Source organism: Anguilla anguilla, chromosome 2 (genome assembly GCF_013347855.1).
Source record: "Anguilla anguilla isolate fAngAng1 chromosome 2, fAngAng1.pri, whole genome shotgun sequence".
In the NCBI taxonomy this organism is placed as follows: domain Eukaryota; kingdom Metazoa; phylum Chordata; class Actinopteri; order Anguilliformes; family Anguillidae; genus Anguilla; species Anguilla anguilla.
Window position 1 is genome coordinate 16,634,377 of NC_049202.1, and position 20,333 is coordinate 16,654,709.

Sequence of the window (20,333 nt, forward strand, 5' to 3'; positions counted from 1 at the left end):
AACCTCCATTCAATTTTTTTTTTCTGTCACATTGGAACAAAAAAAAAAAAACTTCTCTAGACGTGAACATGAGGCATCCCACAGTAGAGGGGTTGTACCTTACTGACCTCTTGCAGGGAGACACCATTCTTTCAGACAGTCCGCTGACAACCAAGGCATGCACAGACTCTATGAGAGAATGGGCCTCTCCTTGCAAGAAAGACACCAGGCATCTCCATTAAAAGTATTGTCTCCCCCTGGCCTTGTACGTGCTCCTGCCCATCACCCTCAGAACCTGGGTGACCTCATTCCAGGCTCCTCCCCTTCACCCTGTGTTCACAGAAACACACCCATGTACCCATTGTCTTTAGGGGTGGTGGTCTCCCAGCGTGCCATCTGCTCCTCCCGAACATCCAGCCTCTTCCTTCCTCCACCTCTGGCGGGGGAAATACAAACGATGGGAAGGGTGGGAGTAAGTTAAGACATGGTGGTTACTGTGAACAGACTTGAGAAACCAAGCTACAGAACTAAACCAGCCCACTATAAGAATCTGAATTGATGTAATAGTGAGAAAAGGGGTGGGTTCATTTTCACAATAATTACATTTGGACATTTGAAACTTTACTGGGGACTGACTCATGACCTAAAAAAATCATTTTAAGCAGATGGGCCTGGTTTACAGCCTTGCCTTCCTATGGATTTTTTTTCTGAACAATGGCAATTAGTTAGCTTTACCAACACAAGTAAGTTTGCAGTTTGCTTTGTCTTGTGTTTGCGAAACTCCACCCACGGTGGTTTGTCATAAGAAAGCCAGTGTCCCTTTAGCTTAAACACCTGTTATTTACATGCAGATCCTTCCTCTTGGCCCGCTATGTGCTTTGTAAACAACTCCCACCCTCACCCCTACCCCACACTCCCTGAATTTGAACACACCTCAGAATGGGAATGGAAAACTCTCAGATGCGCCCTCCTCCCCCCACGGCACGCACATCAACACATGCGTTTAATTTCAGTCTAAACACTTGCGATTCATGCCTCCACTGCTCACAGCCCCCACCCAGTACCTGGAGTGCGGTGGTGTCTGTGAGTCTGTGTCACGGAGGGGGGGGTGGGGGCTAAGCCAAGCCTATCATGTTTCTTACCACTGGAAGGGCATCCATCTTGATCTGAGCCCGGGTATTGTTTTGACACTCACAGCGAGGATCTGTCTGGAGTGCAGAGGACTGCGAGACCTCCCCTCCCCTCCCCCCGCCCCCTCCCCCCCCCTTGTCTCCATAGTTCCCGCTTCTCTCGAGGATCTGGGGTTTCGTCACAAGAAAGCCATTTAAACTACGTTTCTACAAAGGGTTTGCTGCTGGCAAAATACTTGCCTGGTGTTTCATCAATTCCACAAGGACAAGGCACCCCACCGAGAGTGTGACACACTGGATTATGTATCTTAAAGTATTTATAATGATAAATATAATTGTGAATGTAAGGAAAGATTAATATTTTATCACGCGGTGTTTAGAATGTATGTGCGCAGTGACAACACACATGTTGCTGGGAGACTGTTGTCATGTAAAAGATCACAATCAAGCACCAGGACATGGTTGCTTTACATTTGAAGAACCACAGCGAATAGATTTTTCTTAGGTCCCATCCACATAAATCTTGATGTATGCCTGCAATTCATTTGTATTTTCTCCATTGTAAATGGTCTCCAGATGGCAACAATACAATATCAGGAATCAATTTGACATGAATTGGACATTTGCATAATTTTCTCAAGAGCGTCACCACTGCAATCTCTTCGGGCCCAGATATTGCCATGATTGTTAAACTGTATAATTAGCTTTTGCGAGATTAAATAGTGTGTTGATTTAGAAAATAACTCTTGCCGTTCAGACGCATTCAATTTCAGAAGCCAAGGAAAATACTGCACAGCGTGCCACGATTGTAGCATTCATTTATGCAGGTAGCAAATTGTTCAGTGTGTTCCAATGGTACTATAGAGGAGTGCTCGACTGAGCAGAGCTGCACTGAGGCTTTATCTAAAAGAGGATTGGGTTTTGAGTGGGCTTTATTGCATCAACACTCTGAAGGATTACTATTCAATACACAATCCAACTCAAATGAAAAGTATTCCAGGGAGAAACAAGAGCAATAAATTGGAAATACTGCCCCAAAACAATTGCGTGCAGCAGAATATACTTCTGATGTGTCACTTGCATATTTCCTATATTGCATCTGTGGGAGTAGCAATCAAGGCACAAAGGCACACTTTCAAGGTCATCTCTTCCAAGAAATGGAAGACACACTACTTTTATTGGCTTACAAAGTTGGCATAACTTGAGGGATGTTTTGTGGTGGCAGAGACTTTATAAGACAGAGCTTTTTAAATCGAAAATGAGATCTTTACAAAAGCTCAATCCCGACTTACTTTATCAAGAGGGCCTCTTTGGTGGAAACAGGCATTCATTCAGGATCGCTCAGCCAAGTACCACAATGCCTGAAAAAACAGGCCGCGCCTGAAATATACCACTCTTATCATGCACACAATCTTATGCAACAAGCATGTTTCAGAAGAATATCACACTATGTTGCCCCTCAGCGTTTTCAGTGAGGTGAGGACAAAGTACCACTGCATGTACTTGTAAGCATGTTTGTTTTTTTAAATCAGTATATAAAGTCGTGACAACCAAATGAAAGAAAAACGACAGGTTAACATGGAAACCTGAACTGAAAACATTTCGAATAAAGACTTCAGATAAAGACAATGTGCAATGAATGGTCCTTCTCTCTTTCTTTGTCACTGAATTAACGTCACACACTTCTGTACACTTCTTGCTTCATGTAAGTTTAATCTATGTTCATGGTTACTGTGCTGAACAGTGCTTTGAATGTAGGAAAAGCACTTCATAAATAAAATGTATTATAACTCTCAGAGCTTTATATATTTAAAAATAAACAAAACAAAGAATGGTTGTTGAAAACCCTCCCCTCCACAAAAGAAATACAACTGAGCTGCAACTGAACAATATTAGAAACAATGAGCAGTTAACTGGCCACACAACAGCAAATCGTTAAATTATGTTAACAAGTTAAACTAAGTTAGGTTCCCCAGTTTTTAGAGCAGATTTTCTTTCATGTGACAGACTTAAAATGGCTTTAGTTTCTTAAAATAGTTTTATTTGTGCATTTACATGGATTAGCCATACAGCCATACATCTAAAAGCAATTTCATTAGATAAGCACTTCTGTAGCTTTCACAGGTCAGAGGCCTCGCACGCCCAAGCTTCAAAAACAAACAAAACAAACAGAAAAAAATATATGGGAAGTGACGCTGCATCGAAAACAAGGTGCAAAATGTCTGTAGAGAAATAAAGCGATGCACCTGGGGGGGCGCTCTATGCCCAGGAATGGTACATGAAAGTTTAGTTCTCAATTTAGCAATGTCAAAAAATATTGATAATGAATGATGAATGGAGACCATTCAAAAGACAATTCTAAAGCTTTACATAGATGTTCTTAAAAAAAAATTCTTAAAAAAAGAAAAAACCAAAAAAAAAAAAAAAAAAACTGTTCATGTCAGGTTCTCTTCTTTTCTGCAAACTCGCACCCTTGTCTGCTAATCTGTATTTTTTTTTTGCCCTCCTCAGGCTCAGCCCACCTTGAAGCCACATGCCATTAACACAGCTTCAATGCGCCTCTCCATTCATACACAAGCCAGACCTTCACATTATGAGCACTGGGTTTATAAGCAAATGCGCAAACCAGTGAAAATCCACCATTACATCTCTGGGTGGAGTCTTGAGCTCAGCTTCTACAATAATGCCACGGTGGTGCTGCATACGTCCCAGAGTTTACAAATGAAGCAAATCCGAGCCTCTGAAATGTTTATTTGAAAAACGTCTGAAAAGGAAAAAAAAAAAAAAAAGAATGTGGGGGTGAAGGTGAGGGGCAGGGTCAGGGTCAGGGTGGGGGTGGGGTGGGGTTTGGGTGGAGGGGAGACAGGCAAAACAAGCAACAGAATGACATCTGGTGACTGATTCCGTTACGGGCTGGCGGGTAAGCCTTCACAGTTGCACGGGTGACTTATGGGTGGTGATGATGGGGGTAACCCTGGGGCCCACACTGCAATGCTGGTGCCCACCCCATGCAGGAAGATCTACTCTCAACCCTTGTCTCAATGGTCGAAACACAGGATAATATATATGGCTTCAACGCTATAACACACCAAATAACAAGTATATGCCAACACTGGCCCATTCCAATGGCCTGCTTTTCTATGCATGTGTGTGTGCATGTGTACTTTACACAAACGCATACTAATATATGTATGTATATATATATATATATATATATATATATATATATATATATATATATATAGAATCAACATTTTATCAAACTTAAACTATATAGACTTCAATGCATAACACAAACATTTACCTTTGTCCTACAACTCACTTTCAAATGCCTAAATTGTACGCCATACACTGTCCTGCGACTAGTCTTCCGACAACCTTCGCGACCTGTCCCTTTGCCCTCTGTTTTCCTTCATTTGGTTACGTCTCCAAACTGCATGTGACTTGTTATATACCACAATAAAAGTGCAGCACAGTAAAATAAAAATATATCATTAAAAAATCTATAATCACTTAATCCAGTTTTTTTTAATATATATATATATATGCTATATATCCTTTATATATTTTATTTTAGTAATCTGAGCTACAATGCCTTTATAACAATGATATATCATTTGAGAAACCAGGCATTACTAAATTGTCAGCCATATAAATTTAGACTCTTGCAAAACATGCGTAAATCCATGATGTCTGTAAAAGTATAAGAAAAGAGTATAAAACAAAATGGACGAATACAGATTTGTGTTCTCTAAAAAAAAAAAGAAAAATAAACGTTTGTTTCACAACTTTTTTGTGTTTTAAAATCAAAATGCGATTAAAAGAGAGACTGTAAGATGAGCTTAAAATTCACTAAAACGTGATGTTTTCTTTTTTCATTTGGCAAAAACAAAAAGAGAGAAGAAAGGCTCCAGGTACAATGCTACACAGGTTGAAAACAAAGTCAGTGCAGAATTAATAGCTTCTTTGAACACATGAATACAGGCATGGCGTTCTCACAGACGTTTGACCTGTGGAGACCCCAATAAGTAGGCCTATTCAATCTTTAAAAACCCTGTTCGTTCTTTTTTTCTCTCCTTTATAACAGTTTTCCAGTGTGGCCCATAACATCGGCTGCCTAGCTTTCCCAACTGGACCTCACTGGGTCTCACTGTAGATCAAGTGACCAGGACATGAGTGGAAGGGAAAGGGAATAAAAACCCCCAAAAACAAACAAAAGAGGCATGGTCTGCATCAAAGGCAGAGATTTTGTAAGGTAGCGTGAATACATAAGAAAATCTCTGCTGGGCAGTGAACTGCAGTCTGTACACATTCAAATCCTCCACAGTTGGCCAAATACAATGAAACGAGGGGGAGGAGGGGAGAGGGGAATGGAGATAAAAAAGTGAGGATTTCACATTTCAGGAGCCCCACAGTGGAAGAGAATGGGACGGTGGAAGAACCAGTTTAGCAGGGATTCCTTTTTTTATCAGGTGCTAATTCCTCCCCAAACATCTCGCACACCAAACCCCTATTCCCTGTCTTTAGAAGGCAAAAATAAACCCCAAAAACGGCCAATTCAATAAACATCTCCCCCCATACGCGCAGTGTCATTTTTATCAATTGAATCAATTGTTTAGAAAGAAAAAGAAATTAAATACAAAAAAACTACAAGCAACCCCCCCCCCTCCCCCACAGCTCCCATCCGCCATAAAAAAAGAAACAAACAAACTACAGGATCTGCCCTTTCCTCAGGCCTCGGCCTTCTCCTTCTTCTTGTTCTTTTTCAGGAAGGAGGGAGTGCGGAACTTCTTCTTCTTCTTGTTGGGGGACTTGGAGGGGGAGCTGTCGGGGGTCAGGGCCTCCTCGATGGTCTCCCCGCCCCTGACGGTGATCTCCACGCTCTCGCCGCCGGTGGTGAGCCGGCTCACGCGCTTGCTCAGGTCGTCCTCGGCGTCGTGCGCGTCCCCCTTCCCGTTGGGCACGCCGTCCGCGTGGTTCTCTGCGGAGGACGGGAGCGGAGCGTCACGCTGTGACTCGGTAACAGCTGCCGGGGCGCTAAGTAGGCCACAACACCGAGCGGACAAACACAGAGCAAACGCGACCCCGTTCTAGATTCGGGTTTACTGCAGATTTTACACCAGGGTTTGTTGCATTTCAGCAGTAAACCAGGGATGGCCATAAACTTTTAGTCCAAGCTAAAAAAATAATAACTAAGTTGAAAAACAAACAAGAAGGGGCCCATTTTCATTTGAGTGTTTTGAGACTGCAAAAGAATTCTGGAAATACTATACAATAATCTGAATAATCCTATACTGTAGTTCTCTTCAATACTTTCAGTTTGCTTCTTTTTTAGCTCTAAAATGGGTGACATGGAATATAAATTACATCATCAAGGGAGTTCTTTATATTGACCAATTATATAGAGATAAGTCAAGCAGATCATAGGGTGCTACGACAGGGTAAGAGTGCCTTGTAGCAATTACTCCAGCTCAACACTTCAAAAGCCCCAGATCAAGCCAAACGGGTGGTGATGCAACAACAATGTCATGTTGCTATGAATCGCAATGGTTACTGCTATATGTAGAGCAGTTTCTTTTATCCAATTGAGGAACTTGTTGGGATTGTGCTTTACGTTATTACTCAAATATTAGGGGTGGAAAAGGACCCAAAAAAATCTGATTTCTTTTGATTGCGCAAATAGCCGCTTTTCCACCACATGGTACCGGCTCAACTCGACTTGACTCTACTTGCTTTGATACCAGATACTTCCTTATCCACTGCAGGTAGTACCCCCGTCAAATGTGGCTGGTCGTCATTAGCGATGCCGCATGAAACGCGTTGCTCTGACCGATCAGTGGTCTGCAGTGTTTTCACGTCACCTTTTGGTACCGCCTCAGCTCGCTTGGTACCTCGACGGAAGTTATACCAAAAAAGGTACTATCCACAACTTTTGCCCGATGGAAAACCAAAAAAGTCGAGTAGAGTCGAGTCGAGTTGAGCCGGGTACCATGCGGTAGAAAAGCGACTAATGACTTACCCCATATTTTTAATTCTAAACAAGAGCACAGACAGGAGAGGGGGCATTTTGAGAATATTCACCTAAAATAACTTTCCAGAATCACAGAGGAGCAATAAAACATGAAATAGCTTATGTGAAAGGAGAATCTCTGGTTTTCAGGGCAACAAAGCACACAGAATTACCATTTAATCTTTAGGACAGCAAGGTAACACTTAATGGAGAATGTTTGTTCAGGCCAACAAACATTCTCTCTCTCTCGTACACACACACACACACACACACACTCTAACACAGGACTCTCTTCAATCACCCTCACACATACACGCCTCACAGTCCCACACATACACAGATTCGCTCTTCATCAGCTTATCTCTCTCAGTTCTCTCTGATACCTTCATTTGCCGGAGTTATTTGCGGAGACTGAGTTTGTGACAGAGACTGAGAGAGAGTGGAACCGTCATCGGACGTTAGCTCGTGCTCGGCATCTGTGGAGGGGCACAGTTTAGTGTACGCAGACAGGGTTAGCCGCCATGCACAGCAGGTCAATACATCTGGAGGGATTAGCAGGGGGTCAATGTGTGAAACCCTCTCTCTACCGATAGCGCTTAAATGAGTACATACATCAAGCGCAGGCGCCTGAAGGATGCTGACCCATCCGTTCACTGCCACACGTCATGATGTATGAAGCTTTTGTCGCGTCAAGATCTTTATTTAATTAGACAAATGCACTAGGAGGAAAATCAAACATTCAAGGGTTGTGGGGATGGGAGGAAGCTGTAGGTTAGTTTACAATGCTGTGTGTGTGCGTGTGCGCGTGTGTGTGCGTGCATGCGTGTGGGTGTGTGTGCGAGCATGTGCATGGGCATGCGCTTCACAACCATCAAACCATCAGAAACAGGTGAGTGAACCCTGAAAACCCTAAGCCTGCTCTCACCTTCTCTTACTTGCCAATGCATTATTAACCGCAATGCTAACACTAACCCTAATGTTCCTGGATATTAGGCCTAAACAAGCTGACGCAGCCTTGTCAGACTTCTCTGTAAAAAAGAAAGTATGATCAGTCGCTTCATGAACAATCTTCAGTCATTGATCTAGAAAGTGGAAAAGCAGACATCTTCGGTGCACGGGGTAGGTGATGCATGCATTATACATATCAGAAAAGAGATCAATGCGCAGCTGGGACTCCATGTTGGCTCCTAAGCGCGGTGCTAGCATGTTAGCGGCCTCTGTCATGTTTTTAAAGACCCCGACGGTCTAAAACAACGTGCGCGACTGCCGCATGGCATAGCAGCCCCTTTCAGACATATTGCTTTCCGCACTTCATCGATCGTCCCCTGAACCTACCCTCCGCCCGCCCGATAATAAGATTACCATTGACCGGGCATCGCGGGGCTCACGCACAACCACTTACGCTAACGCTACACCGGCGCAGTTCGGCCTCTCCTCTGTAGGGCCGGGACATAACAGTAACCACCGAAATGAGTTTGGAGTGCAAGAGTGCACAGACTTTCTCATTAAAACGTACTTAGAGTGTGTATCAGTTACAAACCAACTCAGGGCAGCGTTTGACTGGACACCTCAAGTAATCAGACGGGCTTAGTAAACAAACACCTTTCACCGGGATCGATTTTCCTGGGAATGGTTTCATGATTTTCTTTTTTTTTTTTTTGCAGTGAGCTAACAATGAATGAATTAATAATTCTCTGTAATGGCACGCACAATGTGTGTGTGTGAGTGTGTGTGTGTGTGCGCACGCATGCATGCGGGTTAAATAATAACGTCAAGGTGAAATATTGACCGTGCCCTCGCTGACCTTATTTCTTCTAGAACATTCATCCCATGACATCACACTATAGAGCCGGGCCTTGATTTGGGGGGCGGGGCTTACCCTCGAGTCCGAGCTGTCGGCGCTCCACTCTCCTCCTGTACTCCTCCAGCTCCCTCTCAGACAGCTGACTGAAGGGGTTCGGAGGCAGGGGCCCTGTCTGCTCATCGTCCAGAATCACGCGCTGTGTACAAAGCCGGCAGGGTTAACACCGTGCATGGGAGACCACATACCCACACGTGCAAATGAGCATGTGCACCTATACAGAAACAGTGATGTATAGTGTAGGACTTAAGTATTTGAACAGTGATACTTTTCCTTTACATTAAAGCTGACAGTCTGCACTTTAACCTCGTAGGTTTTATTTTAAGTCCAAAGTCTCAGAGTACAGACCCAAAACAACAAAAAAAAAAAATTGTCCTAGTGTCCAAATACTTAAGCACTGCACAGTATGAGCACATACATCCATGAAATATCATACACACACACACACACACACATACACAAACTACCCAAGCATGAAAACCCACATACATTCCACTGCACCGCACCTACAGACACATGCATACACGCACACAACACACACACACAGATTTCAGCAAACACTCCACATCTACACCGTGCTCAGGATCAGATATGGATGTATAGGTGTGTAACAGGAAAGTGAGTGACATAATTCACAGCAAAGTCCCATCTTAAGCATAGCACAGAGTCAATCATCACTGAATTAAAAAATACATTATCCACACTGTATCACAACACAGCAAACATTTAATATTTAGAGAGACACACATTCACACTTCTGACCTATACAATATCCAGAAATGCCAAAAACGTGATATTACACACACACACACACACACACACACACTTTTAGAATTTCATAAACCATGGTCTATACATTTTAAAGCAGTATGATTGACACGCACACACACAAGCTTTTTTCATGCCGACGCAGACGGCACCACGTCACGAGTACACTGCTGCACCAACCCCCGAAACGTCCCTAAGCCCAGCGAACCTCAGCTGCGCGCATTAGCGGGATTACAGCAAACGCGTGTCCGCCCTTCAATTCCGTTTCGCTGCGACTAAATTCAATTACGGCTAAATGAGAGGGGTCTCGTGAAAGGCCCGACATTAGCGGAAATACAATACAAGGGGAATGAGTGACGCTACACTGCTGGACCCCCATGCACAGGTCAATACTGAAGGTCAATACAGAAGCATGGGTAAAGATGGATTACCCCATCCAATTGATCCACATACCCCCAGCACCCATGCAAAATGCAATGACTGTAGATATTGAATGTTTTCTAAGGCTTTTAAATGACAAAACTACAAAGGATAGCTTTGTAGCAAAGACGGTCGAGTACTACACATGTAACCAAAAATGTTGCATGTTCAAATCCTGGTCAGAGCTGCTCTTGCAACATGGAGTGATATACGATAACAGAACACGAAACGCCACATAATTAGATTAAGCCAATTAAAAACGTGTGCGCGCACACACACTCACACACACAGTACCACTGCATTCAGAAACATGCTAATAATTTTACCTTCACGCAGACCTGATCCTTCAGTGAAATTAGGACCATGTGATGGAAATGAAAAAGAGGATAGTTGAAGGCCTCTAGTATTATACCTGTATCCTCCCTGTAGCTACTTCCCCAAGTAAGGGGGCACTCCTTTAAATGAGGCCAGCAGCTCACAAAGAAAGTAGATAGCTCCATCTAGTGGTGTCAATAAATACTTATCAGTAGAACAGGTATATGCAGCTCTGGTTTCTCCCTAATGATTTCCCTACTGACTGTTAGAATTTATTTTCTGAACCCATATTCAGAGACTGTAGTCTTGGGCAGAGGTGGTTAATATTATCAATTACTTATTACTAGTTGGAATCGCTGATGTACATTCATGATGCAGAAACAACTGTGATACTTAAACCCTACATTCTTAAAACAAGTGCTAATGAGTTTAACAGTACTACTACATTGATTTTAAGTGAGGCAGTAAGAGTTTCTTCTGTCTACTTGTACTAGTACTTTTATACACACTGTAGCAGAAGTCTCCAGAGGGTCTCGCTGTTTTTCCTATTCACCTTAAAAACCACCATTCGAAGCCCAAGGAACCAGCTGAAATGGTGCAACTGAAAGTATAATTAGCTGATTTAAGTGATAAGTTAAGAGCTAATGAAAACTAACAGGAGATCCAGTTGTTCTCTAGGCCTAGGTTTGAGGGCACCAGCATTGTAAAACTGACAGCAGACGGAGGTCCTTTGAGAACAGTTTACGGTTTGATTGGTATAAAGAGTCAGACTTGCGTATGAGGGAAATACTCACGGGCCCAGGTGTCCTGTCCACAACGATGCCGGCCAACAGCTGAGACTGGGGTCCAGCTGTCATCAGGTCGAATCTGTTCTGCTCCCTGATCTGCAACGGGCGCTCAAATTTAGAGAGAGAAAACCACGAAACCCTCTGCGTGGGTTTCTGCCAAACTCTGAAAAGTGCTGAAGAGCTGAACAATTGGGTAAACCCAGAGCCCACAGTGATACTGATAGGCTGGCCCCATCTGTCAGTGAACCCATATGCTCTGCAATGTTCATTCCTCCCGTGCTCAATATTCCTCACTGTGATCAACATTTCTTACGCTTGTCAATCACTATTTACGTGAAGAACAGGATGTGCTTGAAGCTATTTCACCCTAAAGAACAGGAGTAGGGTTTTAGATGAGCCATTCATTTTTGGTGGCAGGGATTGCTCTACACTTGCAGAATTACATTTCAACCCAATTTAATAAGGATCTCAACCATGACGACTGGAGTTGAGGGAAATTGCCTCTCCTCCTTTATTCTTCTTGGAGAAGTTCTGGAATTGGCTCTGCAGTTATAACGCACACAACCTTTGACCCTGACAACATTGGCTTTGGCTGAAACATCCCACGGCATGCTAAATCCACAGGCTAGACACACAGCCAAACCTCTCAGGGCGAGAATGTGAGCAAAGTCACGTCAGTCCCCACCTTGTTTCTTTTCTCCAGCACGTCATTGGGGTTTGTGTTCAGAGGAACAAACTGGTTGGGGTCCTCAATTCTGATTGGAGTGCCACTGCCATTGCTGGCATCTTCTGACTTCATCCACTGGTGCAAAAATAGACGCACACATGAATGGAATTTATTTCATAACCAATCACCTTAGTGTTAAATTATGCAGAAGGATAAAATTCATGGCCTCAGGAAACACTGCATCAGTTCAGTTCACATCACACACAACCTTTTTTTTTTTGCCTGGGCTCGAAATCTGGAAGCCAGTTCTCTTGGCTTCCACAAGAGGACAGTCTAACATAGAGCACAAATAACCAGGACTAAAAGGTTGCATTGCTGACCCAGTCAGCTCCAATCACACAGCCTACAGTAAATTCTATTGCTTCCAGGCACTGAGCAGCAGAGAGTCTGAGCAGAACACACACTGAGGCGAGCAGTTGGTCAAAATGTATCCTTACAACTCAAGCTATTGCGTACAAATGACTTAAAAAGCAAAAGTTATCATTTAAAATGTAATATTTTATCATTATTGGAGAATGCTTCAGGCTCATGATTATGACAGAGTAATGTTTTCTGCAGCGAAAGGTGCTCGAATCATTGGGTGATATTTCCCTCATACATGTAAGTAGTTTCATTGTATGCGTGTCCATCTTTAAAAAAAAAATCAATTCTGGTGTAATTTAATAATGCTTTTTCAATTAACTTCATGTGGTCTCAATCCTCATACTTGTTTATGGCACTGGCAAAATTCAAGGAACAGCAAATACTGCATGACACATCACTATTCCCTGACGAAACAGGAAATACCACGCTATCATGTTACATCATATCATGTTACATCATTTCTTAAAGGCCTATAAATATTGTTGTATATATTGTTATAGAAGTATTGTGATAAACATCGCTATTATCTTGGGGCTGCATATCGTGATTTCCATAATCATTGCCTCAAGTTCTGTAGATATGCTGTGGTTGTTTATGACGTCATTAAGGAGTGGAAATATCTTGGCGCTCACCATCGTCTTCGTCCTGGCGCTGCTCTCCTCGCTGACCGAGCCCTCGGTCACGTTCACCCTCATGTAGCTGTTGGGCGAGTTGAGCCACCTGGTCTTCTCCCTCTGCTGCCGGTGCGCCAGGAACTTGAAGGGGAAGCGCGGCACGCCCTCCTCCTCGTCGAACATGAAGGCCGTCACCGTGGCGGGGATCTCCACGTCGCTCTTGTGCCGGGGCTTCTCTCTTATTATGGGGTGCCTGTAGGCGTAGCCCGTCCGGTAACCCTGGGCGAAAGGAGAGACGGCAGTGCTTCAGACGACGATGTCACTTCCTGAAGTTTTCACCAACGGCTAAAACATACTCCCGTAACTCAAGGACTTTTATAGGACGTCAATATTTTTTTTTTGCACTGCGTGCAAACAAAAGCAAGTGGGGAACAGGTGGCACTTCCATAAATCATGAACTCGCCTCAGACTGGCACAAGCCTAGATTCCGCATCTTTGTCAAAAGTAAACATTTAAAAAAACACAGCTAAGAAGGTTGCGCTAAATGCATTTTAGGCTCTTACAAGAGCTCTTTATGCAAACGTTAAAATGTGACTGAACATACACATCCATAGAATAGAAATACAAAAAGGAGACAGACAGATGCCCCACAGATGTCCATTATTCCTCATAGTGCAATACAGTTTGTCAGTGCATAACTATAACAGTTTGAGCATAACTATAACATCCGATGCACTGTACCTACAGAGTTCGATGATTCCAGTTAAAGTAGCCATGACTATGTCATTAGCTGGCTCATTACATGACATTACAGGCATTTAGCAGATGCTCTTATCCAGAGCCACTTGCACAACTTTTTACATAGCATTTACATGGTATGCATTTATACAGCTGGAAGCAATTGCGAAGAGTGGATGGGCTTCAAGTATGATGCTACTATAACTGGATGTTCCAAATTGGGGCCAGGAGAAAGAAAGGGAAAATGGGAATGATTATACAACCATGGTGCAACCAAAATTCTGCGGCTATCTGCACGCAATCCTGCAGGCCAGCCTAAGCGGTTAAAAAAAATAAGAAAGTTGTAATTCTGTAAAAAAGTAGTGCCGTTATGATTGAGTGTGCAGTGATGGATCGTGTGGGTTACGCATCGCCACAGGCGGCAGCTGGCACCGTTACGACCGGAGAAACGAGCGGAGGAAGTGCCGCCGACAGGTGCCAGCGAACAGATGCCGGGTTTTCCGCTCGATCGGCTCCATATGACCGCGCGGTCTCCGCTCCTTAAAACCCACAGCTGTGCTGCAGGCTCGGCTGCGGTCTAACCGCGGTGGGGAGGCGGGATGCCGAGGTGTCCAAACGCTGACCGCACAAACAGGTCAGGTCGGCACTCTGTCCTCGCAGGGTGCGGGGCAGTTAGGGATGAGTGATTGCCGGTGGCCTTCGGGCACCGTGCCAGGCCCGTGTTTTTGTCCGGCTGTACACCCCAAAGGTCATGACCTTAGTAGGCAGGGTCACCGTAGTGATCAAACAACAGACCACAACAGTCCGCTGAGTAACTACTCTCACTGACCCAGACCTGTCAGACACCACAGCAAATCGATCAATATATTGATCCGATCTCAGAACTGTATTTCGCCCAGCCTATTTCGGCTTTGAGTTTTACAGACCGTGGCAAAATCACTACAATAACGGTTCAACAATATCTGCTATTATTTAGAACATTTAAAAAAATTCTTTATATTTAGGCTATGAAATCAATAGATAGATCGGCGGCCTGTCCAGTGTGTATTCCTGCCTATCGCCCAATGCAGGCTGGGATAGGCTCCAGCACCCCCCGCGACCCTGCTCAGGATAAGCGGGTACAGATGATGGATGGATGGACGGATGGATGGATGGATGGAAATCAATATATTTCAACACACACTCAAAACGCAATACACTCACACACTCACCAGATTGTCCAGCATCCTCATAAGTGACTCGAACTCCATTTCTCCAAGCCTCCACTTCTGCTGGCTGCCCATGTTGATCTCAGCCATGGTCACCCCGTGGGTCCGCGCCTTGTACTTCTCCATGTCCAGCACTATTAAATTATCCACACCTCCGGCACAGGAGAAGGCGCTCACCTAAAAACAAATTTAAGAAATAAACGCTTTCAATATAATTGCACCTATGAAGGTATCGCAGGAAGCAATGGGACCAGGACTCAAGGACATTTCTTTCACTAGTCATTCGCTATGGTTTCTTTTTAGAGTGTAAATAGGCTTTGAATTGTGGATCGTTGTTCGGTTTGTTTTGATGGCTCAGATTCAAACATGGATTTTGTGATGCTTATTACACCAAAGGGTCGCACCCATAACCCAGAGCAATTTCCCATGAATTCACAAATTAATGTTCACCCACTGTAACCTAAAAAACACGGCAGTCCTGTTGCAGGTTTGAACAATAGCAGGTATTGATTCCAGCGCAAATGCCAAAGCGTGGCACGTAAAACATAATAAAATATAAGTCACTGTTTAACTGCTGCATTTCAATACATGCACAAACAGGCATTCCTTTGACAGTTCAGACAAAGCTTTAGTTTTGCTGAAAAGCCACTCCTAAAAACACTTTAATTCATCAAACTGTAAACTGAGAACCAACTGCGTCAGTTAAAAAAAAAAAAAAACCCTGCAACATAAAAAGTGATCACTGATTATCTTTGCACGGCTGTGCCAGAGAAGGGGCAAGGCAAATACAACAAAACCATTAAAACAATAATTAAAGCCGTTTGTCAAGCCACTAGCGAACATAAATGGAGGAAAAATACAAAATATTTTTTATAAGTAAACGATCAGCTCAAGCACAAGGATATATTCGGCTGACGGGACTCGCTTCCTGAAACTGCGCGAGCATCCTGCCGTGGGACGTCCGGGCCAGGGGCCGGTGGCCACTCCCACGTCTCGGTATACTGACCTTGGTATTTTTCTGTGTTTTTTGCCCCTTAAGACCAACTCATTAATCAGCCCCCTGTCGTTTCGGATATCCAGGTCTCAAATCCGGCTGTGCTCAGACTTGTGTTTACTTTCCCTTCATTTCTATTTCTATATTTCAGTTTGTATTTTATTATTCGCATGATCATCCCTTGCATCCTCCTCTTGTAAGATTGTGAATTGCTTTTCACTGATGTGCCCTTGGAAGTTCACCAATGATTTTTTTGGAATGAAGTTCGGAAAAAAGGCCTGATTTATGTTTGAGTGATTGCCCTCATCGCTTGAAGCGCCACAAGCAACCCCATCCCCAGCAAAACTCACCCCCCCTTCCAGGGAGGGTCACAGCAGAGAGAACAGTATTCTGGCCAAAACTCCTCTGGACCAACATACATAATATGTTAACCTCTGGTTTGTTGAAACGGATGCTTAGTAGGTCATAAGTTCCCTTCTGGTGTACACTCGCATTTGAAGTGGTCTTCCTATCGGATATGATAAAAGAAGCTGCTGGTTTTCATACAAGACATTTTCTTTTTAAAGGATTGGGGAAAAGGACTATTTCTCACAACAGTTGGCCAGCATCAATAAGAAGGCTAAGAAACGCAGCCAAAAATGGCAAACTAATCTGCGAAAAGCGTTGTTTTTTCCCCCCATAGATAAAAATGACACCTGACACCTGGTTTGAGACATTCAACACCAAATATCACCCTTAAAACTACACCAACAGCTGCCATGCCAGCAAATAGCAATCAAAACACATACACGTTTCCGTATCTATTGCTGATGAACATAGATTGTGATGTGATTGAGATGACATGAGCCAACTGTGCCTAAGAGGTGCTGTGTGGCACGTGTGCACTTGACCAATGTTCGTACCTGGATTTCGCAGGCGTACTGGGCGTTGTAAATGTAATAAAAGGCCTCTTCTATGGTTTCACCCAGAGCAACCATCCCATGATTCCTCAGAACCAGAACCTGGAAAACATATGAACCAATTAGAAGATTTCAACATTTAAAATCCTAACTCTCTATGGTTGAAGCGGAAATATTCCAGTTTTTTAATTTCATAAATATTCCAAAAAATGTAAATGTGAAAATGCATTTTATAAATACTGTGGCGAAAAATGTTCTGCCCTTGGGCACACCGCCTCACAAATAAAAATGAACTGAAACACAGCCCTGGACACAGTTCTTACCAATCAGAGCCTCCTGCATTTTGGAAGCAAAGATCACAAAAGGAAAACAACAGCTGACTATTTGGCTGGTCCAAAGAATCTCTGGAGATACAAAATGTGATGCAACAAGGCGCTATCGGCAGCTGTTCCTGGGGGAGTAGTACCTTGGCGGATGGGCCTAAGGCTTTCTGGAGCTCGAGCCTCTCCTCCTGCCCGTCGAGGCTCCCTTGGTAGTTGTAGTACGCAATATCTCCCAGACAGAGGGCCTCTTGGGATATGGGGAGGATTCCACATTTCATAGACGACACCTGCGGGTTTTTTGGGTTAAAAAGAACATGGCATCACACACAGTGTTACTTAACAGCTTCAGGGAAAAACTTAGGGAAAAAATAAAAATAAAAAATAAAAATAAAATAAAATAAAAAAAGTCTACAAAAATTTATATAACTTCAAAGGCTTTTTAGTACAAATAAAAATGGCAAATGTAACCAACTCCCCATGTGTCTGTCTAACAGGCCTGCTGGTAAGTTAGAGATACACTTTATTGAACCCTGTGGGGTAATTTGTCCTCTGCATGACCCATCCTAGTTACTTAGCAGCACTGGGCAGCCACTCCACACAAAGGATCCGGCTGGAACCGGCAACAGTGCTAACGCTGCACCACGGAGCCGCCCACGGTGCCAAATATTACTGTGTGAGGTACAGCCTCGTGCAGGTGCAGTGGGGTGCGGTAACTCACAGCGGCGGTGGCGGGGGTGTGGATGTGGACGATGCACCGGGCGTCCGGGCGCATGGAGTAGATGGCGGCGTGGGGGCTGAACCCGGAGTGGTCGATCTGCAGGTTGGTGGATCCCTGGTCCACCACCTCCCCGATGATGTTGACTTTGACCTGGAGGGTGAGGGAGGGGGCCGTGGGAACAGCACACGCAGCAGTCAGAACCTGCTTCGGGGCGGGTTTCGGTTCTCCCGAGCTAAGCAGAAATGCCGGCTCTTAAATACCTTGTGACCGTCTTAGCGAGACAATACTAATGCTACTGTTTGACCAGCATCGTTACGCAGCTTAAGGTCCAAACAATGCTGGTGATGCTGGTCTGATTTTTATCACTGAACCAAGTTGTTTACTACTGAATGACTCGCAGCTGCAACTGTATTATGAGTCGATCAGATTTATAACAGCTTTTTAAACTGCGTTACAATGTTATTATGGGGAAAATGAGCATCATCTGTCAAGAAGCTGCATTAATAATAAATTAACGTCCGACATGATGAATTCATTACCGGCGAACGACACAGCTATCAGTTGTTATGCAGGCAGGTCTGCATGTGGCTCGACCAAAGAGCTGCTGCTTCCTGCTTAGAAAATCACCCAGCAACAGTTAGAACTAGGTTGGCCATCAGCGCACGGTATTCTTCCCAGATGCAAATACTGATTTTTAAGGCGCCAATAATTATTATGCAACACCACTCTCTAGACAACAGACAGAACAGATTGGATCTGATCAATAAAACGAGGGCCAGACTGAATGGAATTCTGAGAGCACGGACTGTCCTTGACCTTTCAGCGGGCCGTGCTTAATTCAGTCTGGCAGTTTCACCCTTAACCCACAGCTGCTGGGATGCATGGCGATCGAATGTCTGTCTGCTACACTCTGAACTGGACTGCCTACTGGCTCTTCTGTGTTCAACAGCACCATTATTAAAACAAACTTCAGATCAATTTCTCTAAATGTACTGAGGTTTAGTGTACTAGAGGAATGACACGAAACAAGGTCAAGCAAGCGTGACATGCATCTGGTGTTTACTGATCATAAGGTACACCCCTAAGAAACCAACATCTTCATGAGCACACCACCTAACAGCCACGTCTGTAGAAGCTGTGTACAGCTCAATCGGCTGTACTCTCAAAAAACAGATTTGAGTAAACTAGTCTTAAAACTCAAAAGGGTCCTTTTATGCGACAAAAGTGCAAGGTGATTTTCAGCACCAATATGCAAAAAAAATGTTTTTTTTGTTTTTGTTTTTTTTAAATCACCCTGAGCCCACAGTTCTGGTAAGAGACAGCTCTCACTCCGTTTACACCACTGTGTCTCTGTGGTCTCTGTACAGCTGGCATTAATGATTACACATAATTCAAACCACTCCGGTGATGTCATTTCCTGAGGCCAGGAATGGCTTCGATGGGCAGATCAAAACAAGTGCTATTGATCGGTGAAATAAAACCATGGAGGCTGAATTAAACTTGCATATACAACATGTGGGACAGCTAGGATCCGAGGAAAGCCAATCACGCCTTGCTTTTGTGTTGCTATAGAGGGTCAGGAATTGGGAACTGTGATAATTTTACACAGGAAAGGCATTGCGCTTTACAATTTACACTGTTTAAGTCTTTGGGCGCTTAATTTGTTTTAGTTCTTCAATTCTGTATCAGATCACAACTTCAGTAAATGAGACCCTTCTTCATGAAGAAATGCCAACAGGATCCAGTTAAGGGAATAAAGAAATATGAAAGCTACACCAGAAAAGCTGAATGTCACAATGACGTAAATTGGGTTATTGTTGTTAAGAGAACTTTTGGCTTTGGCATTGACTGTTGAGTCCATCAATCACTGTTTTGCTAAGCAAGATACCATGGGAACAATGTTCTACCAACAGAGGCAGCAGAAGTCAAAAATGTCAAGGCAGAAGGCATAGCCAATATGAAGAGTGTCTGTCCGGTTCCTGTTTTTTTATTTGTGTACATCCTTTTATTAAAGGAAGTGCTTTTATTAAGCTACAGGGCGACGCCCTGCAGATGTCCTCTCCTTCACCTTGGGCAGCCAGCTGTGTCGCACCCGCCAGGGGTGCCAGAACACGTCCCGCCCACATGACCCTTCCACCTTGTACAGATATACTGAGCCCGGCTTCCCGGAGGTAAAGGCGTGCCCCCACTAACCCGCTCCCCCCCTCCCCCGCTTCCAAACCTCCCAAATAACAACATTTTTAAAAGCTCAGTGCAAGGTCTCTTTAAATCCGCACAGCGCCGAGTCTTTCAGTGAATGTGATAGTCTTGCTGCGAATACTGGGAGCGACCACTGAAAATGTCAGAGACACCTGCCCTAAAACGGAACATCGCCCTAGTGGGGCAGACGACACCGTGAAGATAATCTCTCGCTCAGTCTGTCCGTCACATTTGGTCACACATACAAATACACTCCCTGATCATTTGCATCCAGGACTA

General features: G+C 43.9%; 1 protein-coding gene across 6 annotated transcripts in view; it reads right to left on the minus strand.

Moving 5' to 3' along the window:
- Nucleotides 1-3,128: 3,128 nt before the first annotated feature.
- The window catches only part of LOC118220801 (gamma-adducin-like), a 55,294-nt gene continuing 38,089 nt past the window's right edge, over nucleotides 3,129-20,333 (minus strand). For 3 of the 6 annotated variants that reach the window (XM_035405049.1, XM_035405050.1, XM_035405047.1), the window contains exons 6-16: nucleotides 17,856-18,005; nucleotides 17,281-17,424; nucleotides 16,818-16,916; nucleotides 14,925-15,098; nucleotides 12,994-13,254; nucleotides 11,957-12,073; nucleotides 11,278-11,367; nucleotides 10,495-10,512; nucleotides 8,999-9,119; nucleotides 7,503-7,595; nucleotides 3,129-6,090 (exon numbers count right to left, since the gene is read on the minus strand). In XM_035405049.1, coding sequence (XP_035260940.1) covers nucleotides 5,840-6,090; nucleotides 7,503-7,595; nucleotides 8,999-9,119; nucleotides 10,495-10,512; nucleotides 11,278-11,367; nucleotides 11,957-12,073; nucleotides 12,994-13,254; nucleotides 14,925-15,098; nucleotides 16,818-16,916; nucleotides 17,281-17,424; nucleotides 17,856-18,005 — 1,518 coding nt within the window. In that variant the 3' untranslated portion in view covers nucleotides 3,129-5,839. The remainder of the gene's footprint in view (nucleotides 6,091-7,502; nucleotides 7,596-8,998; nucleotides 9,120-10,494; nucleotides 10,513-11,277; nucleotides 11,368-11,956; nucleotides 12,074-12,993; nucleotides 13,255-14,924; nucleotides 15,099-16,817; nucleotides 16,917-17,280; nucleotides 17,425-17,855; nucleotides 18,006-20,333) is intronic. The other 3 variants (XM_035405051.1, XM_035405052.1, XM_035405053.1) reach the window with 3 other exon arrangements.